The 20,227-nt window shown below is 43.1% G+C and overlaps 1 protein-coding gene across 9 annotated transcripts; it reads left to right on the forward strand.

The window, feature by feature from the left end:
- The first annotated feature begins 211 nt into the window (after positions 1-211).
- LOC127066669 (uncharacterized) lies at positions 212-20,170 on the forward strand. Of its 9 annotated transcripts, none has more exons than XM_051000663.1 (8): positions 212-1,288; positions 9,731-10,230; positions 10,374-13,296; positions 13,373-13,493; positions 13,584-15,611; positions 15,718-15,910; positions 16,001-16,249; positions 16,331-20,170. In XM_051000663.1, exons 2-8 carry the CDS (start codon positions 9,748-9,750, stop codon positions 16,877-16,879), a joined length of 6,546 nt encoding a protein of 2,181 aa, XP_050856620.1. In that variant the 5' UTR covers positions 212-1,288; positions 9,731-9,747; the 3' UTR covers positions 16,880-20,170. The 9 variants fall into 9 exon arrangements, with proteins under 9 accessions (XP_050856620.1, XP_050856623.1, XP_050856618.1 ...); XM_051000666.1 differs by having other exon boundaries at positions 212-1,277; XM_051000661.1 differs by having other exon boundaries at positions 212-1,268.
- The last annotated feature ends 57 nt before the right edge of the window (positions 20,171-20,227 follow it).

The following is a 20,227-nucleotide window of genomic DNA, read 5'->3' on the forward strand; positions in this document are numbered from 1 at the left end:
CTTCTCGGAAAGCAGTAGACTGTCGGCAGGCACGCCAGACGGCGCACTGCTCGCGCGCTCTCTTCCCCCTCTCGTTGTAGTAGGCGCACTCGGTAATATCCCCACTCTTCGTATGGTCGTCGATCGCCCACTGGCTCACCCACGACTCTCCGTCGCTCGCGACCTCTCAGAGGCAGGCTACACACACAAGCCGCCAGTTACGCAACAATAACAACGCTGTGAGGAGGTGTAGCAGCGCAGTAGGCGCGCGTGTCGTTCCGTAGCTCTTCGACTTTGTCGTCGACGACGGCGACGACGACGAAGACGACGACGACGACGACGATAACGACGACGACGACGACGACGACGACGACGACGACGACGACGACGACGACGAAGACGAGGAGAAACGACAACGACGACGACGACGACGACGACGACGATAATAACAACAACAACAACAACGACGCCGTTTCCTTGACGGTGACGACGACGACGACGTAGACGTAGACGTAGACGTAGACGTAGACGTAGACGACAGCAGACATAGGACCTTTAGACAGACGTACGTAGTAAAGTGCGAAGAAAGAGAAGGAGAGCGCTGGTGCCGTTCCGTTCTCGGCGGTCGTCGACGCTCGAAGCGAGAAAACCGGTACGCGTGAACGGCTCTCGCTCGGTGGTTTCGTTGCTCAGTGGAAGCGGGCCGGCGGAAGCGCGCGGATCGACTGTCGTGCCAGCTCCTTCTCTTCGACGAGAGGGATATATAATAGAAAGAGAGAGAGAGAGAGAGAGGAAGAGGAAGAGAGAGAGAAAAGATTATTTGAAATTGATCGTTTACCGAGTGATCGAATCAAAAGGAAAGTGTGAGCAATCGATGAGATCGTCGTTCGATCGATGAATCTAGGAACGTACGACGGACGTCGAACGTCTCGCGCGAGGACGAGAGTGGGAGGTGGTGTCGAAGGAGAAGCTGGAGGTGGAGGAACACGTGAGACGGCGCGATCCAGGAGGAGGTGGTGGACGTCGTCATTATCATCATCATCGTCGTCATCGTCGTCAACAACATCAAAATCGTTATTATCGTCGTCATCGTCGATATCGTCGTCACCGGTCGTCGAAAGGAGGATGCTTCTCTCCTTTTATTGGAAGCCGCGGGAGAAGAGGACGACGATTCGTGACGCGTGATCCTCTTCCACGGAATAGAGATAAATAGTGATAAAGATAGAGAGAAGGAAAACATAAGAGGAAGAACAAGAAGAAGAAGGGTCACAGACGGTTTGCGTAGACGGGTGCGTACGGTGTGTGGCAAGTACGTCTCGCGATTAGGCGCCGATGACGTCAAGCAGTAGTAGCATTAGTAGCATTAGTAGCAGCAGCAGCAGCAGCAGCAGCAGTAGCAGCAGCAGCAGTAGTAGTAGTAGTAGTAGCTTTTAAAAAGAGAGAAAAGAGAGGAGAGAATTCGCGCTGCCGCGTTTCGACTTGGCTGCTGCTGGTCTCGCACTACCGCTCGTGCTGCTTCTGTTGGACGTGTCGTCGACGTCGTTCTGCTGCTACTACTGCTGCTACTGCTGCTCTGTTAATAGTAGTAGTAGTAGTAGTAGTAGTAGTAGTAGTAGTAGTAGTAGTAGTAGTACTAGTAGTAGTAGTAGTACTAGTAGTAGTAGTAGTAATAGTAGTAGTAGTATAGTAGTAGTAGTGTAGTAGAGTAGTAGTAAGAGTAGTAGTAGTAGTAGTAGTAGTAATAGCAGTAGTAGTAGTGTAGTAGTAGTAGTAGTTGTAGTAGTAGTAGTAGTAGTAAAAGCTGAGTGGTGGGTAGTGGTGAGCACTGGTGGCATCTCGAGCTGTCAGCGGCACGCAGTGTGTGTTCGTGTGTCAACGTTGAGAAAGCACAAGAGAGTAAGAGAGAGAGAGAGGGAGAGAGAGTTCTGTGATAACGCAACGTGCTACGAGAGAGAGCGAGAGCGAGAAAGAGAAAGATAGAAGAAGGAGATTCCCTCGAAAGTGTTGCTGCTCTCCTCGCGACGCCGTCGATCCTCCTCTTCCTCCTCCCTCCTCTTTCTCCGCCACCTCCTTCCTTCTCGTCGTCGTCCGATTACATTTTCTACGTGTGCGCGTCCGCGGGCAATGACTAACCGCGCAGCGGTTAAGTGTGTTAGTAGGAGATATCGTCAACGGACCCGTTTCTGCGTTGGTGTTGCCGCCGTCTACGTCAGCGCCGGTCGGACGGGATTTGCATAGCAAACAGATCGACGCGCTCGTAAGTGGATAACGAGAAGGAAGGGAGAGACAGTACGTATGTACGTACGTACGTACGTACACACATATAAATATACATTTATATACATATATATGTATGTATGTATAAGTATATAAAAGGAAAGAAACAGAGAGAGAGAGAGAGAGAGAGAGAGAGAGATCGATCTTTCGCGCGAGTGCGCGAGTGTATGTGTCAAGAGTTACAAAGAGAAAGAGATATGGAAAAAGAGAAAGAGAGAGAGAGAGAGAGCTTGGTCGTCCATCGCGTCTCAACACGTAGAAAATCGAGAATGCGCGGCCGCTTGCGTTGGAGCGAGGGTCCGAGTGCACGTCGCTTAAAATAGAAAGAGTGACTTCTGCTCGAGTGCGCGCCGAGAGAGACGGAGAGGAGAGGAGCGAAGAGAAGAGCGCCGCTCGTCGTCGTCGTCGTCGTCTTCGTCTTCGTCGTAGTAGTCTTCTTCGTCTTCGCGTAGTAGTCTTCTTCTTCTTCTTTAAACCCTCTTTAGACCTCCAGGCAGGCGGCCGCGACTCGAATAAAATCGTGGCCGTGAGATACGCTCTGGTCGTATATCCGGGAGTCCTCCGTGCGCTCGTCTTCGACGTGACCCAGCGAGAGACGCTGCTAGAGAGACATGCGAGCGTGTGCACGAACGTGATGCACGAGGGGGTGATGCACGAGGCATCGACGAGGTCGGGCCGAAGCGGCGAAAGCTATTACTAAAGCGCTCTTCTTTTTTCTCCTTTTCTTTTACATTTTTTTCTTCTTTTCTCTATTCTTTTATTTTCTCTTCTCTTCTTTTTTTTCTTTTTTTTTTTTCTTTTCGTGTTATCGGATGCGTTGCCCCACGGAAACGCACGGTCTACTACTATTGCCTCCCTCTCTCCCACTACCCTCTTTGCGATAAACTAGCATCTCTCTCTTTCTCTCTCTCTCTCTCTCTCTCTCTCTTACTCTCTCTCTTACGACTAGATCGTAACTCGCGTTCAGTTCGCGTTCCTACGGATGCTGCGAGCGAAGAGAGGACCGAGGGCCGAGCCATTCCGATGGAGTAACAAGTGAGCGGCGAAGCGGCGTTGCCATGACGACAGGTGAACCACGAGCCCTCCTCCTCCTCCTCCTCCTCCTCCTCCTCCTCCTCCCGACCACCGAGCGCCGAGAAAGACTCTCCTCCCTCCTTCTCCTCCACCTTCTCCTCCTCTTTCTTCTCTTCTACTCGAAGAGCGTACAATCTCTCTCTCTCTCTCTCTTTCTCTCCCTCTCTCTCTCTCTCTCTCTCTCTCTCGAGCCGATGCGACCCGAACGAACGCCTTTTAGCATGCTTACCGCGTAGGCCGCACGATATTCCAAGTACACTCGGCTATTTTCATGCAACGCCACGAGAGAGACACCTCCGTCTTGAACGACGACTAGGATCGTTGTCGTCTCTCGCCATCGCAGGAAAATCGTTTCTCGAAAATTTCCTCATCGATATTGATTTCGATATCGATATCGATATCGATTTCGATTTCGATTTTGATTTCGATATCCTCCTCCTCTCTCTCTCTCTCTCTCTCTCTCTCTCTCTCTCTCTCTCTCGCGGCTATCTCTACTCGAATTCGTTGTTTATTTTCATTGTTTATTTCCGATGATCGATGTCAATCGTCGAACGCGATCGTCACTCGATCTCCTCCTCCGAACCATTCGAATCTCGCCAACTGTTTTCGCGCCGGCCTGGTCATATTAATTAAAAGTTCACGCGATCCGAATCGTTGGTTATACACGTACGTTTCTCCTCTCTGTCTCTCTTTTGATTTAGAGAGAAATAAAAGTAGGAATGAAAGTTCGATATGGAACGAGTTAAAGTCCGCGGAAACGTTAGAAGACGTCTCCAAGATGAGAACCTTCGAGGAGTAGAGTCTCTCTCTCTCTCTCTCTCTCTTTCTGCTAGAGCCTCGTTGTCGCGCGTGGGCTAACAAGAATCCATGCTCGCGAGCACGGAATTCCTAGGCTCGTTTTTTCTCACACGATCTAACGTAGGAATTCAATTAATTTGTCGCGAGATATCTGCGACGCGTTACGCGGAATCGATTGAATTCGCTTTAACTATTACGACTTTTCGAGAAACCGTTGACTTTCGCAAGCAAGAAAATGCTACGCCTCGCGAGCATTCGTTTTCTTCGTTCGGTTGTAAACTCGTGTCAGAACTAACCGCGCTCTTCTGGGATCTCTCGGAGAGATCTCTTCTAACGCATGATGATCTCTCTCTCTCTCTCTCTTACTTAAATAATATTATATAATGCTCGGGAACGTTGAGTGTTGAGTCAAAACACAAACGATAAGTTCGAGAAAGTGTATAATACGTTTTATCGAGTATTTCCTCGAGTCGATCTTAATCCACGATCTCTTTTTCATCTATTCGTAACATTTCTAAGAAGAAAAAAAAAATATATGTATACGTACATATATACATATACATAAAAAGTAATGGAAAAACTTTTGGAAAGCGAAGCGAGTGAAATTCGCTAGTTGGATGAATCGTACAATTTGTTCGCTCGTAAGACATTATCAAAGTTCTCTTATCAAGATGACTTGGATTTTCGAAGAAGAGAGAGAGAGAGAGAGAGGTAACAATCGCGTATTATTATTTTTCTTTTCTCTTTTTTTTCTTTTTTTAGCCGAAAGCGGTACGCTGTTGCAATTATTTGCGCGCGACTACCGAAATTCAGATTTTTAACGCTCGAGCTCTGCGTTATCGAACGAGATTTCACGAGCTCGTACTTATGAGATAAAGAAAGAGACGATAATAACGAATAAAAATAATCATAAGGACAACCCCTCTCTATCGACGATAAGCGTGCGACAAAGCTTTTCCCCGTAGATTTTCTCGAAAGCTTATCTCAACTCCTTTACCGAGAAAGTTTACCAGTTGGTTAGCTCGATCTTCGTTTAAGGAGGATCCCAAAAGTTTCGCGTAAATCCACTGAAATTCTGAGTACTTCGATGATAAAGAAAATCGATTATCATATCACCGAGAAGATATTCGTTCCTTCTCCTTCTTCTCCTCTTATCAACGACGCAAGAGACAGAGATACTTTGGAAATAAAGAGAGAGAGAGAGAGAGAGAATAGTAGTAGATGATTTTCAAAAGGGGATCAGAGAAATATAATAGTTCTACTGTGTTATCCCGATCGATAGATAATCTGTACCGTTTCGAAAGTAAACAAAAAGAAAAGAAAAGAAGAAGAAGGAGGAAAAAAATGATAATAATAAAAAACATAAACAAGAGAGGAAAAAAAAATAAAAAGGACACGAAGGCTCGAAGCCACGATAGGAAAACATTCCATGCGTTGTGTCGGGTTCTCGGGTCTAGGCTGCGTGGCAGCAGGTGCGAAAGAAAAATGAAGGAGAAAAGGAGAAAAAAAAGACAGAAAAAAAATGAGATATCGTTCTCTAGGACGGTTCTCGGTAAGGAAAGGAACGAAAAAGATATATCTTTGAAGAAAAGAGAAGAAAAGGAAAGAAAAGAAAGAAAAAAGAAAATATCGAAAGGAGATGGAAATACCCCGGGTAGCTCGGTTGAGGAAAGAGGAAAGAAAAGGAGAGAAAGAGAAAGAGAGAGAGAAAAAGAAAGAGAAAGAGAGATCGTTAGGAAGACAATGAGGGGATTCCTTGGATATACACACGGCCGTGAACGTCCTAGGGACGACGTAGACGGTTGCAATCGTGGTAGACACGGCTACGTAGACGTTCACGGGGTGCCTGACCCAATCGTTTCTCTATCGTACTCTCGGTCTTGCTTGCTTAGTACCTATATACCGTACTCCGTTGTGTCTCGGTCGTTGGTGGATTTGCGTCGATTCGACGTGAGGAAGTCTGTTTAGTACTTGCCTGCTGCCTGTTCCGTTGGTGTTGCGCCGTGGTGTTGCTTTTGCTTTGGATCGGGTGGGGAGGGAAGAAAGAAGCCAAGCGAGAAGAGGAGAGATCAGGGGTCTCCCTCGTGGTGACCGTACAGGCGCTCCGCTGCTCGCTCGCCTGCCGGCAAACGATCGAGAAAAGTAGTGGGGGAAGCATCGCTAGGATCTTTAGAGGGGAGAGCGGGATGTAAAGAGCGTCGACGACGTTACTTGGACTGGGAGAGCCGCCAAGAGAGAAGGGGGAGCTCGTTGTCGCGTTGTGTCGTCGTTGCGTCGTCGTCGTCGTCTTCGTCGTTTCGTCGCTTCGTCGACTTGTCGACTTCGACTTCGACTTCGACTTCGTGTCGTATCGTGTCGTCGTGTTGTGTTTCGCTCTTGTGTGTCGGTGTCGTTCGTTGGAGCAGTGATAGCCGCGCACGTACGCGTGACTCACTTGCGCGTTGCGGGATTCTCCCGCTTCCTTGCCTTAGCAGCACCGTACGATTCCTCACCGCATGGCTATCTCAGAAAGAAAAAGAGAGAGGAGAGAGAGAAGAGAGAGCTGAGAGAGAGAGAGAGAGAGAGAGAGAGAGAGAGAGAGAAGGGGTAACTCTATCTTCTTTTCCTCTTCTCGCTGACACGTTTGCCACTTGAAGGAGAAGAGAGACGTCTTTGGATTCTTTCTTGGACTATCCATCCATCCATCCCTATATCATTCATTGTTTTTGTTCGTGCTCAGCCATCGTCGGAGAAACTTCACGCCTGTAGAAAAGGAATTTCCATTAAAATCGAGTAACGATGGAGGGCCGTTAAACGTTATCGGCGAGGAACGCACGCGTGACGCCAGAAACGTGGCGTGTAAATATAAAACTATCGTAAAATCAGAGGGGTGGAAGAGGGAGGTCGAGGCCGATCCTAAAGCGTGACTCACTGTTGACCAAACGCTACGCTCATTAAACTTCTTAAATTACTTTGTCGACTACTACCGCGACACGACACATTCAATATTTACTGTTCCAACGTGTTCCACCTTATATATATGTGTGTGTGTGTGTGTATGTATATAATAATAATACACACACATACAACACGCACGATATATATACGTATGTATGTATACATTTTTATGAAAACATGGACGACCAAAATTTTTCGTCGTTTCTTAATACCGATCGACGACATAATTAATTATAGAAAGAACAAAAACAAAAAACGAAGAATGAAAAAAGCGTGAGATCGATGGAAAGAACGGGATACCACCGACGTACGTACGTACATATGTACGTAGTACGTACATACATACGCGATGCGAGTCGCGATGCAATCTAAGCATAAATTAAAGGCCACTGCCTCGCCCTCTCATAAATAACACAAAGGTCAAGCTTCTCTGAGCATTGCCATCCAATCTATATTTACGTAGGTCCGATATCTAACAAAATTTTTTGTTTGTTTTCTTTTGGTTTCTTCTCTCTTTCTTTTTTTTTTTTTGTTTTGTTTTTTAAACTTCGTACGATCCTAATTGCAACATCATTCCTTGAAAGATTCATCATTGTGAAACGTAAGAGAGAAGTTAGATCGAAGCTAGCAAGTGTAATCATCGGTTAAATTCGAAAGTCGATACCGCTCGTTAACACGTAATACGCGTGCCAAAGTATGTCTAGAGATCGATACTTCTAACCATCGAAGAGAAGTCGTCTAAATGGCAGTGAGGAGAAGATGAGGTCAAGGATCGAGCTATCGCGATAGAGGGCAAGCAACAATAACATCAATACGCATCGAGAAAACGAAAGAGAGAGAAAGAGAAACAGAAAGAGAGAGAAAGAAAGAAAGAGAGAGAGAGAGAGAGAGAGAGATAGAGAGAGAACCATACGAATTATGATTCTTTTTTGATTATATGATTTATCTTCAAGAACGAACCTTCGTTATCAAAGAACGGAACGTTTTATATATTTTATTTCTCGTAACGAAATAATATCGGGGACGTATAATTTTTTTTCTCGATTAAAATTCTGCAAAGAAAGAAGAAGACAGAGACAGAGAGAGAGAGAGAGAGAGAGATTATTAAAAGATATCAACGTGTATGAATGTGTCCTCGTATGTCTGCTATGTATGTGTGCATAGATATAAGCGAGGAATAAAAATAAACTTGTGACTCGGTCTGTACCGCATAAAGAGCGTCCTGTGATAAGCGTTGATACGACGGTAACTTCGTGGAATACGCATGAAAGCGGTGAATGGGAGTACGAGGCAGTCGCCTCGTTGATTCATTCATTTCTCATGACTTCGAACCAAGCAGTGCACATTTTTACATATTCGCAATTGGACTGAATAACACGAACAGAAAGAGAAAGAGAGAGAGAGAGAGAAAGATTTAATCAACTCGTTATACCGATAGGACGTAGCAAACAATTTTTACTTTATTTTTTTCTCTTACTCGGTCACCCACTCGTTCTGTCTGCCTCTCTCTCTCTCTCTCTTTCATTGTGTTTATGGTGCTAAGCACTTTATAACAATTCCTTTTTATTCGTTATCCCCGGTCGTATAATCGAATAACGACATGCTAGTTTTCATGAGAATGATCCAGTGAAAAATAGTTAAAGGGTTCTTCTCTCTCTCTGTATTTTATTTTATTTTATTATTTCACCATTCATCATCGTGTTGTACCTCGCGTGAATTTCTTGCTTTCTTTCTTTCCATCTATCTATCTCGAGATATAAATAGACGAGAATGAAATAAATGGACACACTTCGGGGAAGGAAGGATGTCAGAAAAGTTATGTCCAAGAAAAAAGTACGATCTTCTATTAGCGATAAAGCAACGCGTTGTGGGAGAGACGACGGATAGATGAGAATGACATTAAAGACCGTTGTTCGTTTCGTTTCTGCTTAGGATATTCTTAGAAACGTCGTTGGAGTAGGAAAGAAAAGCGGACTCTCGTTCTTTTATTTTGTTGAAATTTATATCGATAATAGTCCGGAATCCAGGTAAAATATGGTTGATTAAAGTTCGTTTTAATACATCGAGGAAAATCGACTTTGACGAATAATATCTTTATCGTATCGCGATACGAATTTGCCTCGCAAATGGAGATAGAAGTATTTGTGTCGACCAAAAATCGTACATATGTATGTAAGCGAATAAAAATCGATCGATTATAAATGGAAATTCAAATGCAGGAAAGTCCCCTCTAGTAAATAAGCTCGCGTATGTGTGTTAAAGGCGATCGAATAACTATTTGAACTCTTGAACTCGGCTTCTTCCGCTTTCGTAATCCATTCTCGCATAATTTCACAAGAACGACCTTTTGTATGCCGTGAATATTGAACGTGTTTCAAACGGATAATCGAATTTGTCCTTCTTCTTCTTTGGATCGATTTACTTGGAATCCGAGGTGCGCGAATTTTCTATGTAAGTTCGCAAAAACGAAATAGCGATTAGCAAACGACGCTCGAGCGACCATCTCTCTCCTTCTCACTTTCCATTTTTCTCTTAGCGATCGTCGGGTTTATGTTCGATTAGAAAAAAAGCAAAATTGTGTATATGTGGGTGCATGATTATATATGCATGATTGTATATCGATCGACGCCAAGTTTTTCAAAGGGATATCTTTTATTGGTTACAGAGATCTATACTGTGGCGATGACAGATCCACAGTTAACTAACAACAACAATAACAACAACAATAACAACAACAATAACAACGATGGCGAGCCGAAGTATTTGCACAAGAAGTTTAAAAAGATGGCGACGACGGAGGTTACGCCTCGAGTCGAGGCAAAGAAGGAAAGCTCGGCCGATGATAAGGGGAACACCGATCTCCAGAAGAAAAGGGAAGCGGTCAAGGAGAACAGAGATTTTCCAAAGGAAGCCCTCAAGGCCGAGGCATCTCCCGAGGCCGAGACCGAGCCCGCGGAATCGCGAAAAACCGGATACGTTTGCCCTTACTGCAAGCTCTCCTGTGCCAAGCCAAGCGTTTTGCAGAAGCACATCAGGGCTCATACCAACGAGAGACCGTACCCTTGCGTGCCCTGCGGTTTCGCGTTTAAGACCAAGTCGAATCTTTACAAGCATCGGAGATCTCGGACTCACGCTTTGAAGATGGAAGGCGGTGATAGCAGCAAGGTACTACTTTCAGAGACTTTTCGTATCGTTACTTTTATTCTTCTCGTAGAAATTCGTAGGTATAATTTTAGCACGATCAAAAGTTTTTGAGCATAGAAATAGCGGATAAAGAATCTCCACGTGCGTGTGTTTTCAATTTGAAGCAGGTGTCGGAGGACTCGGACATCAGCCTGTCCGACAGTGCCAGTAACGGTACGGGGACTCCACCACCTCCGCCAACGTCAACGCCCACGACGACCTCCTCCGTCGTGAAGACCGTCAAGACTGGAAAAATTTACAAGCCAAAGTTCCACACCGCCCTCCAATCGATAAACAATGACACGGAAACGTCGTCGTTCTCGTCTACGAGCTCTTCCAGTAATTCTTCCGTAGCTGTGATCAGTAATAGCAGCACCGCGAACGCTGCGAAACCGAACGCGGATAGGTTGCAGGAACACATCGATAAAATTATAACGGACAATCGTGCGATCGTCGACGCAGTAGATCCGCGCCTTCACAAATTGATGCAACGACAGCAGAGCATGGTCGAGACTAAGCAATCAGATCAACCCTTGAATCTCTCGTCGGCCGACGAATCCTCGACGAGGAAACGTTGTTACAGCGAGAGCTTCGCTCAGGAGGCTACGGATCGAACGCCGGCGAGCAACAACGAGGCGTCGATCATCAAAGATCTCCTGTTGAAAACGCGCGCAACTACCGACGCGGAGGCTACCGCGGAGATCGAGAATTACGTGTGTCCGTCGTGCAGCATACCGTATACGAGTGTCGATAATCTCGAGACTCATCGACGGTATTATTGCAAGGGACCGATCAGTCCTAGGAGATCGGAGTATCAGTTGGATAACGAGAAGAGGGAATCCGAGTTCGAGTCCAAGTCTTCCGATTATTACGCTACCCTGCAGCCCCTTCCTTCGCCGGGACCTTTGTTGGGTAACACGAGACTCGTTGACGCTTACGCGCCACCCGCGAAGAAACAGCGCTCGGAGTCGGTCCCGACTAGTTTGAGATCTCTGGAAGAACTAAGCAAGTATCCGAGGCCGAACTCGTTGCAAATGTTCGGCGGGGAGGTCAGGATACTCGACAATACGGGCGAGACGAAGACCATGAGAATCGAGCCACGACAAACGAATTCACCGACGAGCGAACAGATCTCAAGCAACAAGTGCGTCACGTCGGAGACAGCTTCGATCGTGGTAAGATCGGGTCTTCATTCGGGCGGTACCATGGTGCACAAACCGCCTGGCACGCCGACCAGCACGCAGAGTTCCTCCATATCTTTGCCAAACACTCCAAAAATGTTGGCCCCCATCATACCAAACATATCAACTCCGAACATAGCACCGACGATGTCCTGCTACAACTACCTGGAACCGCATTTGAATCCATTGACGAGCATAACCGCGTACAATCCATTGACGTTGCCCCAAGCGGGTATAACGAGTATTCTTCACGGTGGTAAGGTTATTCCTTACGTACCCGGTATGCCGGGACCGCATAGCTTAACCGGTGCACCAGCCCCGCCGCCACCCCCGCCTATAGATATATCGCCTGGTGTGGCGTCCGGTGAAGTTGGATACAAAGTCATACCAGGTGTGCCGGGACTGCACATGATACCCCAACCCTTGGATCTCGCCAGTCCGGTCAAGATCCAGGCGCCCAACGTACCTGGAATACCGGGACCTGGAATATCCGGTGGACACGTCTCGATAATGGGCCAGCCGTTGGATCTTGCCAGTCCCGCGAAGGAGACCAAGCTTAGCTTCAAAACTCCTAGCAGCGACGGTCTGAGAAGCGGCGGCGGTGGCTTGACGAGTCCCAAAGTTCCTACCGTCAAGGTCGATACTTCCACGGACAAATATAGGCCAGGTAGGATGTCTCTGACGCCTGTCGCCGACCTGCCGATAACCGAACTCGATCGTCATATCAAACACAACGTTCCTGCGAAACACAAAGCCATGGAGAGTCCCCGAGAGAGGAGAGAGTTGTTGTCTCTCGAGAAGAGTCCCAACGTCGAAAGAACCTACGCTTACTCCAACGGCATCGACGCACCCGTTAATTCAGCAAATTCGTATGCCAAGCACAAGTATTCACCCAAATCGACCTCGGAGAGCAGGAAGAGGCCCTCCACTTGGAACATTGCCGAGATCGAGATCGGCAGAACCCAGCTCGAAACTTTGGAGTACGGCTCGAATCTGAAATACGACTCCTCGCCCTCTCGCGAAAATGGTCGTGTCAAAATTAACGTTCTCGAAGGGAGAGGCAAGGTAGTCGAAAGTTACAGCACGGTCGGTGAAACCAAATTAAAATCTAATCCTGCAGTATTAGCGGGAGCAGCAACGCCGCAGTCACAGCCGCCGCCACCGCCGCCGCCGCCGCCGCCGCCGCCGCCACCGCCGCCGCCAACACCACCAGTGATACTTGTGAATTCAGATTCATCCAAGTCAGAAGTGCCAAGTAAAACTTCCGTAGAATTAGTCGTTAAAACGGATAAGTCTGAAGCTAAGTCGCCGAAGAGTGGCGACGGTGCTAAAGAAGAGACCAGTGTTAATAAGTTTTTAAGACCCACTTCTTTACCGTTAAAGCCCGGGACGTTTACGCCAAAGAAACATCACGGCATAACGCCGACGGCGAACACCCTATCCCTTATAAGCCCGGAAACTCCTAGACCCAAAAAATCGTACGGACAGCTTTATTTGAATGGACACGCCTATACATATCTAGGTTTAAAGTGTTCAACGAGAGTGTTCTATTGCACCCTAAACAGACCGCAGCCGATGTACGTCACGCAGCAGCACGGTCTGTCCATGTATTCCAATTGGAAAATTTGTAAGGAAGCTCCTCCAGATTTGGATCTGGCGCATTATGACTCTAGAAACAGACCTCTTAATTATACCACCGCTTGTACCATGCGAGAAGATATTTTGACGCATTCTTCGCAGAGGCCTATCACTCCGACGAGTCCGGACAGTGGCTTGGAAAGTGATATACAAGAAAAATCCAAGAGGATTAAAATTTTCGACGGAGGTTTCGAGAGTAACGAGGATTACACGTACGTTAGGGGTCGTGGTAAGTCATAAAAGACGTATCTCGCTTTACGCGCTTAGATTTGCAGACTGATTCATTCCCGTTTCGATTCGAATAGGTCGCGGTCGATACGTCTGCGAAGAATGTGGCATTCGTTGTAAGAAGCCGTCGATGCTGAAAAAACATATCAGAACTCATACGGACGTACGACCATACACTTGCAGGCACTGTGCCTTTAGGTAATATTTTTCTCTCGCGCTACTACATTATACAAACGCTGATATTACTCGTAAAAATTTGTAACAATACGTTTGTCTTTCGTTCGACAGCTTCAAGACCAAAGGCAATCTCACGAAACACATGAAGTCGAAAGCACATTACAAAAAATGTGTCGAGCTTGGAATCGCCCCGGTACCAACTACGGTTTGCGACGAGAACATCGACAAAGAAGCTATCGCGCGATTGGCCGTAGGTGGAAACGCCGAGGAATCTAGTTCGGAGGAGGAAGAGAGCGAAGGTGAAGGAGAGGAGAGCGAAGAATCTGGCAGCGAGGAGCACGAAGCAGCGCAAAGCTTGCTCAGTCTGTCGCAACGTAACACCAACAGATTACCAGGCTTATTGCCTTCGGGTCGACCAACGACATATCCTTATACCTTGACTTTTCCATCGAGCTCCGTTACAACGAATATCATATCAACCGTTTCCAGCACTTTGTGCAGCAGCGATCACAGTACGACCGATCAGGATACCAGCCTCATTCAGAGCGAACACTCGCATCGTTATTATTTCCCTTCGAAATGGACAGCCGCGGATGAGTTGAGGAGTAGCGTTATACAATTATCCAAGAAGGAAGATTCGGATATCGAGGTAGAAGAGATAACCGATTCGGACTCGCGTCAACAGATATCCCAACCGATGGATCTTACGACCAAGCAAACTACGCAACAACCGGTACGATCCCCGGTACCCCAAAGAGCAATGCCTGCTGACATCTTGACACCGGTGTCGGAGCCAGTTCTACTACAAACGATAGTGCAGACGATGGAACGATTACCTATACAAGGAAGAGAATGGAAACCGAATGCAGAGGGACGTATGCTTCAGGCGTACCTTACCGAGAGACACGTCATGGACAGTAAAATAAAACAACAATATCGCGTGGGAAATTCGAAAATTGACAGAACGATGGGAGGAGACAGAGACGTTTATCCTAAATATCAAGACGCCGGGAGATCGAGAAATCCGGAGAACAGTGACGTTCCTACGGTAACGTACACGGATCCGACAGAACGGAAGATGCAACAGAGCGTGATAGAATCGAAGATCAAACACGCTAGCAAACAGCAATCGTCGGACGACATTAAAATGGAGATTCGAGAAAAGATTTATCAGAACAACGTGGCGATGGAAAGAAAAGTCTATAATTTCGAATCGATTCACAAGGACAAAGAACAGCACGCGGTTCGTGATATTCACGACAACAACTCCAGAACCAATATCGAATACGGCGTCGTAATGAATAAGAATACCAATCCGATCGAAAGAACGAATTATCCCGTGGATATGCCGTCTCGTAGTACACCAGGTATAGATCGTCATTCGCCGAAAAACTTCCATTCGGACGCGAACAACCGGCTCGTTTCTATCCAATACGGTAACAACGAGCCACCCGACAGAACGTCCATACTTAAGACGATGAACGTGCCGAATCAAGATGTTAGGCCGGCCAATCAAGAAATGCGGATACCTTCGGATATCAGAATGCAAAGTCAAAGTCCACGAAACATAGACCTTCGGCCACCCAGCAGAGAACTGAGAATGCCCAATCAGGATTACCGTACGCAAGCTCAAGAATTACGTTTAGCCACTCAAGATTACAAATTACGTGGTCCGGATATGCAGACGCTTGGCGCGGAATTTAAACAGATACCAACGGACGTACGTTTGAGTCAAGAGATCGTGTCGCCAGGAAACATCGAGGCGAGACAAGTTATCCCGGATAACAGACCACCCAGTAGAGACATGCGTATGCCAGAATACAGATCGGAGTACAGATCTCAACCGCAAGAAACGAGACGTCATTTCGAAATAATACAATCATCTACGCGCGAGTCCCCGAAGTTGCAGGATGTACCGAGACCGCAAAACATAGATATCAAAAATGTAGATCGATCCGATATCAAACATAATGCAGAAATGACGAAACAAACTATAGTGGAGAGTATTAAACACACGGTAGCTCGAAAAGTGGTCGTCGGTGGTCCGGATTTCAGGTCGCCATCTCCAACGGTAGGAAGTGCTAAACCTCAAGCCGAGTTCCTGCAGCCATCGACTGGACCAGCACCGAATTACGTGAGGTGAGTGTTTCTTATCCATTGATAAAGCGTCACCACGGTCGTTCGTACTATCGATTTTGGGAGAGAAACTACTAATCGTCATAAGAATTGAATCTATGGGATATAGTTACAGTGTAACGGAAGACGGCCGAAGTGTATGCGGGATTTGTAACAAGGTGTTCAGCAAGCCTAGTCAGTTACGATTGCATATCAATATTCATTATTTCGAAAGACCGTTTCGATGCGAGAGTTGCGCGGTCTCCTTCAGGACGAAGGGCCACTTGACGAAACACGAAAGATCGGTCTCGCATCACAATAAGGTAATGATCCCGAGATGATCGTTTTCTTTTCGATCTATCCTCGAAATTTATATAATATGTATGTCTAATGGTAATATTATGGTAATCTAGGTCAGTATGACGTCTACCTTTGGAGCTGCCACTACTAGCAATCCTAGACCCTTCAAATGTACGGATTGCAAAATCGCCTTCAGAATACACGGCCATTTGGCTAAGCACTTGCGTAGCAAAATGCATATTATGAAATTGGAATGTTTGGGTAAATTACCATTTGGTACGTATGCCGAAATGGAAAGATCTGGTATCAATCTAAACGATATCGACACCACGGACTGTGATAATAGTCTTACTAGTCTTCAGGTTAGTACAATGTTAACGATAATGCTGACGATAAGACGTATACCCTACATTGAAATCGTAAAAATGATCCGATTGATGCAGATTTTGGCACAAAGACTTTGCGAAAAGGATCCCAATAAAATGGGTCAGTGGGATACGGAGGTAGTTCCAAGTCAACCTATCAGCGGTGGTGAAACGTCTTCCGACGAAGGTGAACCCATATCTCAACACCCGATGTATTCGTTTCCCGTGAAAGTGACAACGGATGCAGAAATGTCTCGACCATATCATGTGCCAATAGCTACTGAAGATCCTAAATCTATGGTGGACGTTCATCATATTAATTCGCAATTCAATCAACAGAAACGGGAATATGGTATGAAGGAAAACGCAAACCAATCGACAGTTTCGCCAGAAAATAGTTTACAATCATATAAGTGCCAAGTCTGTCCAGTGTCTATGCGTAATGTAAATGAATTGCAAGTGCACTGTTTTGTTGAACATAATATTGAAACGGAGTCTAGTACAAATATTCACGGGGATAGAAGTGCGAATAAATGTAGGGAAAAAGAGAATACTCAGAAGAAAATTCCTGCGGAGGAACGTGTTGTTAGAGAAGATCACAATCGACAAAAGATAGGAGATACATAGTGCCAAAATTATTTGCTACATCGGCAAATGTTCAATAAGAGATACTATATTACGTAAACGTACGTTGGCCGTTTTAAGATGATGGACTTGTATGAAAGCATTGCAATTCTGACAAATTATCTTTATAAAAAGAAGACATTATTTAATGCGACGTTGTATTTTGATCAGAATCTTTCTTTAAAATGTTATGGTCTAACATTAAATTCTATTCATTTGCGAGAGAAAAGTTTCTATGTACTATATGGATGTACAGTGAACAATGTTGACCAAAAGTAATTAATTGTTAACGATCTAACGATAAATTTGGAAATATGCTAAAGACGTCAGGATAATAAGAACTTTGACAAAAAAAAATTTGAAGAATTTCAACGAGTATATAATTATCATAAAATATAACCGCGAGACGAAACTATATACCATTATATCTAGTATAACAGCAAAATATAAGTAGGACACAAAAAAGAAGGTAATAAAAAAGGAGTTATAAAATGAAAGCTTTTAAAAGATATCCGATAACATATATATATATATATACACGTCTTATATATGTGTGTGTGTGTATAAAATATATGTGATACAATATAATGTAATATATATTTGTACGTATATATATATACATATACATGTACATATATAAAATATATATTGTATATTATATATATATTATACATATACATATATGTATATGCTTATTTCTACCATGAAACCATAACATTGTAAATGCTTGTATAGTCCTCATCTAAGGCTTTACAATGTTTCTCTTGAAATCTTTAAATACATCACTCGAAAGAACATAATTCTGATATATAATAATATATTTATATATAATAACGTTGTAGCAATATGACGTGCAATGGACTGGTATGTGATTCTGTATTTAAAGTGCAAATGTTGTGTGCAACTATTAAGAGTATTCAGATGTTACGAGTTAATACGAAATATTGCTTATCGGTACATAAAAAAAAAAGAAAAAAGAAAAAAAAGAACGACATGCAAGCGCACATGCGCGTTATCACACACACATGTATGATATTAGTTTTGAATAAGCGTCGAAATAAGACACGTTTGTATATATTTATGTATAATATAAAAATATCATGTGTTAGTTCTTATCGTAGATTTAAGTAACCGATGATAATCAGATGAAGCAGCGTCGATTGTTTTAATTTCATATGGAGTTTTAAAATATTCTACCACTACGAGTTGTAAACTCGTAAAACATATTTGAAGAATCGATAGATCGTACTTGTTTTCCTTGGAGAAAATATGAAACTCGTAGAAACCACATAAACGGTGTTCAATTTACTATGCTTAATGTATGTTAACCATTATTGTTACTGACTCAATTTACCGATTAACTTTTATCTCTGTTTATAATTTCTCAAAAATTAATTTTTTCGAAAATATCTTCCATGAATAAAAAAATTCGTTATCTCGTATTTAATTGTTTTACGAAAGAGAACGAGACGATGTTGATGAAGCGCTCAAGTACGCGACGTCTTTCCTATAGCATAATCAGATTTCGATTTGCAGAGTTTGTAGTTAAACGTGCTTGAGTTAAAATAGTTTCAATACAGGTTGTATACCGCACAATTATACACAATGAGGTCCAGTCAAAGTGATTGTCACTAAAAGATATCAATGTAACGTAGTCTAACGTAGCATTCGATGTGTCTATTTTAATTGAGCTCCAACTACAGGCCATGTATACTTTCAAAATGTGTACATGTGTGTGTGTGTGTGTGTGCCCAAAATGCCAAGCCAACGTTTCTTCCCTTAAGATTAAGATAGAAATTTATATATTTGACATGAAAATTATCTGATATGATGAAAAAAGAAATCTAATACTTCACGCAGAGGTATCGTTCTATCAAGACGTATTACATCGTTTTCATGCACTTCAAAATTTTCAAACGATTGAAAAAACTATAAGCATTGATTATATAAGTGCTAAGTTTATTGTTTTACTAGCTTAATGTGATTATAAAACGGATGACTTTAAAAAAGAAGAAAAAAGGGGAAAAAAAAAGAAAAAAAAAACAATCTTGATATATATTTTTTAATAACTACATTTATAGATATATTAAAAATTTTCAATGTAAACATGACAAGATGTCATTTACATATCATTACGAATCTATTATTCATTTAAGTATATTCCTATAACGAATATCCACATCTCTCGTCACTTTTATCTTGAATATAGGAAATATTTTGATATGAGAGATTTACATTGAATTGAGCTTACAAATATTTTCTGTTTTTCTCAATTTTTGATAAATGTGCAAAAGTAGATCAAATTATATATGTTTTTATGAAAATATTATATCATTTCAATTACAATATTAAGTGATAAATATTTAATTACATTAACTGTTTGTCTAAACGATATAATATACATACAGCTTATGGAAACTATGCATTGAACTGATACTCTAAATATATTTTATATTAGAGATTAGTCTACGCATTGAATTATATTTTCAAAAAAAAGGAAAAGAGAAAAAAAATACGAGACCTAGGTAGTACGAAATTATATTCAAAAGTCACGTAAGAATGTGAAGTAGTATCTAATCCAATAGAAAAAAAATCGATAAATAAGAATCATTTTCAAGTTTCTTGCGAGTTGGCTTGGCTTCTTCCAAACTCAGTATTACAAAATCTTAAGAAAAACATATTTAAAAAGAAAAAAAAAGAAAAAAAGAAAAGAAAAGAAAAAAAGTAAATTTGAATTTACTTGTAAATTGTTTCTCAAACTATATTTTATAACTACACTTTCATGATATTGGCTTCTATCATCTGATTTCACTATAAACTTTTAAAGAACTCCCTTTATATTTTTATGAATCATTTAAATTTTACATATGCGTTGAAGGTAACACTTACAAATTGTTGGCAAATGATATTTTGTATGTACTATAAACGATATACATGTTTAAGATTTTATAAATATTTACTGGAATGCATAACTAAAACAGCTGCAAGTGGTTGCGACGGTATGCTTTTGTACAACTCCCTGCTATGTTAGCACACTAGTTCATCTTTAAGAATTTCATTCTGAACCAGTTTAATTGGAACCAAGTACGACTACTACGTCGTCGATATCAGATAATGGGACCGTTATAAGATTTTATAATAGCGTACTAAAGGTATAGTATCACTTTTTATAGATTATAAAAGTGCCAACATTTTGATAGCGTTACAATCACTTTTCCTCCTAATTCTATGACTTTGTTAAACTATCAATGAAAATGTAATTTATTTATTGTAAATAAAAACATATATTGCTTACATTGTTTTGTATGATCCACTTTAACGCGTCGTTAATGTAAATTAAAAAATAATAGG

Source organism: Vespula vulgaris, chromosome 10 (assembly GCF_905475345.1).
Source record: "Vespula vulgaris chromosome 10, iyVesVulg1.1, whole genome shotgun sequence".
NCBI classification, from domain to species: Eukaryota; Metazoa; Arthropoda; class Insecta; order Hymenoptera; family Vespidae; genus Vespula; species Vespula vulgaris.

What these genes read in the sequence shown, in the direction of transcription:
- LOC127066669 (XM_051000658.1), top strand. An exon ending in CACGTACGTTAGGGGTCGTG is followed by an intron (nt 13,297 to 13,372) that starts GTAAGTCATAAA and finishes CGATTCGAATAG; the next exon opens with GTCGCGGTCGATACGTCTGC. An exon ending in CGGTCTCGCATCACAATAAG is followed by an intron (nt 15,911 to 16,000) that starts GTAATGATCCCG and finishes ATGGTAATCTAG; the next exon opens with GTCAGTATGACGTCTACCTT.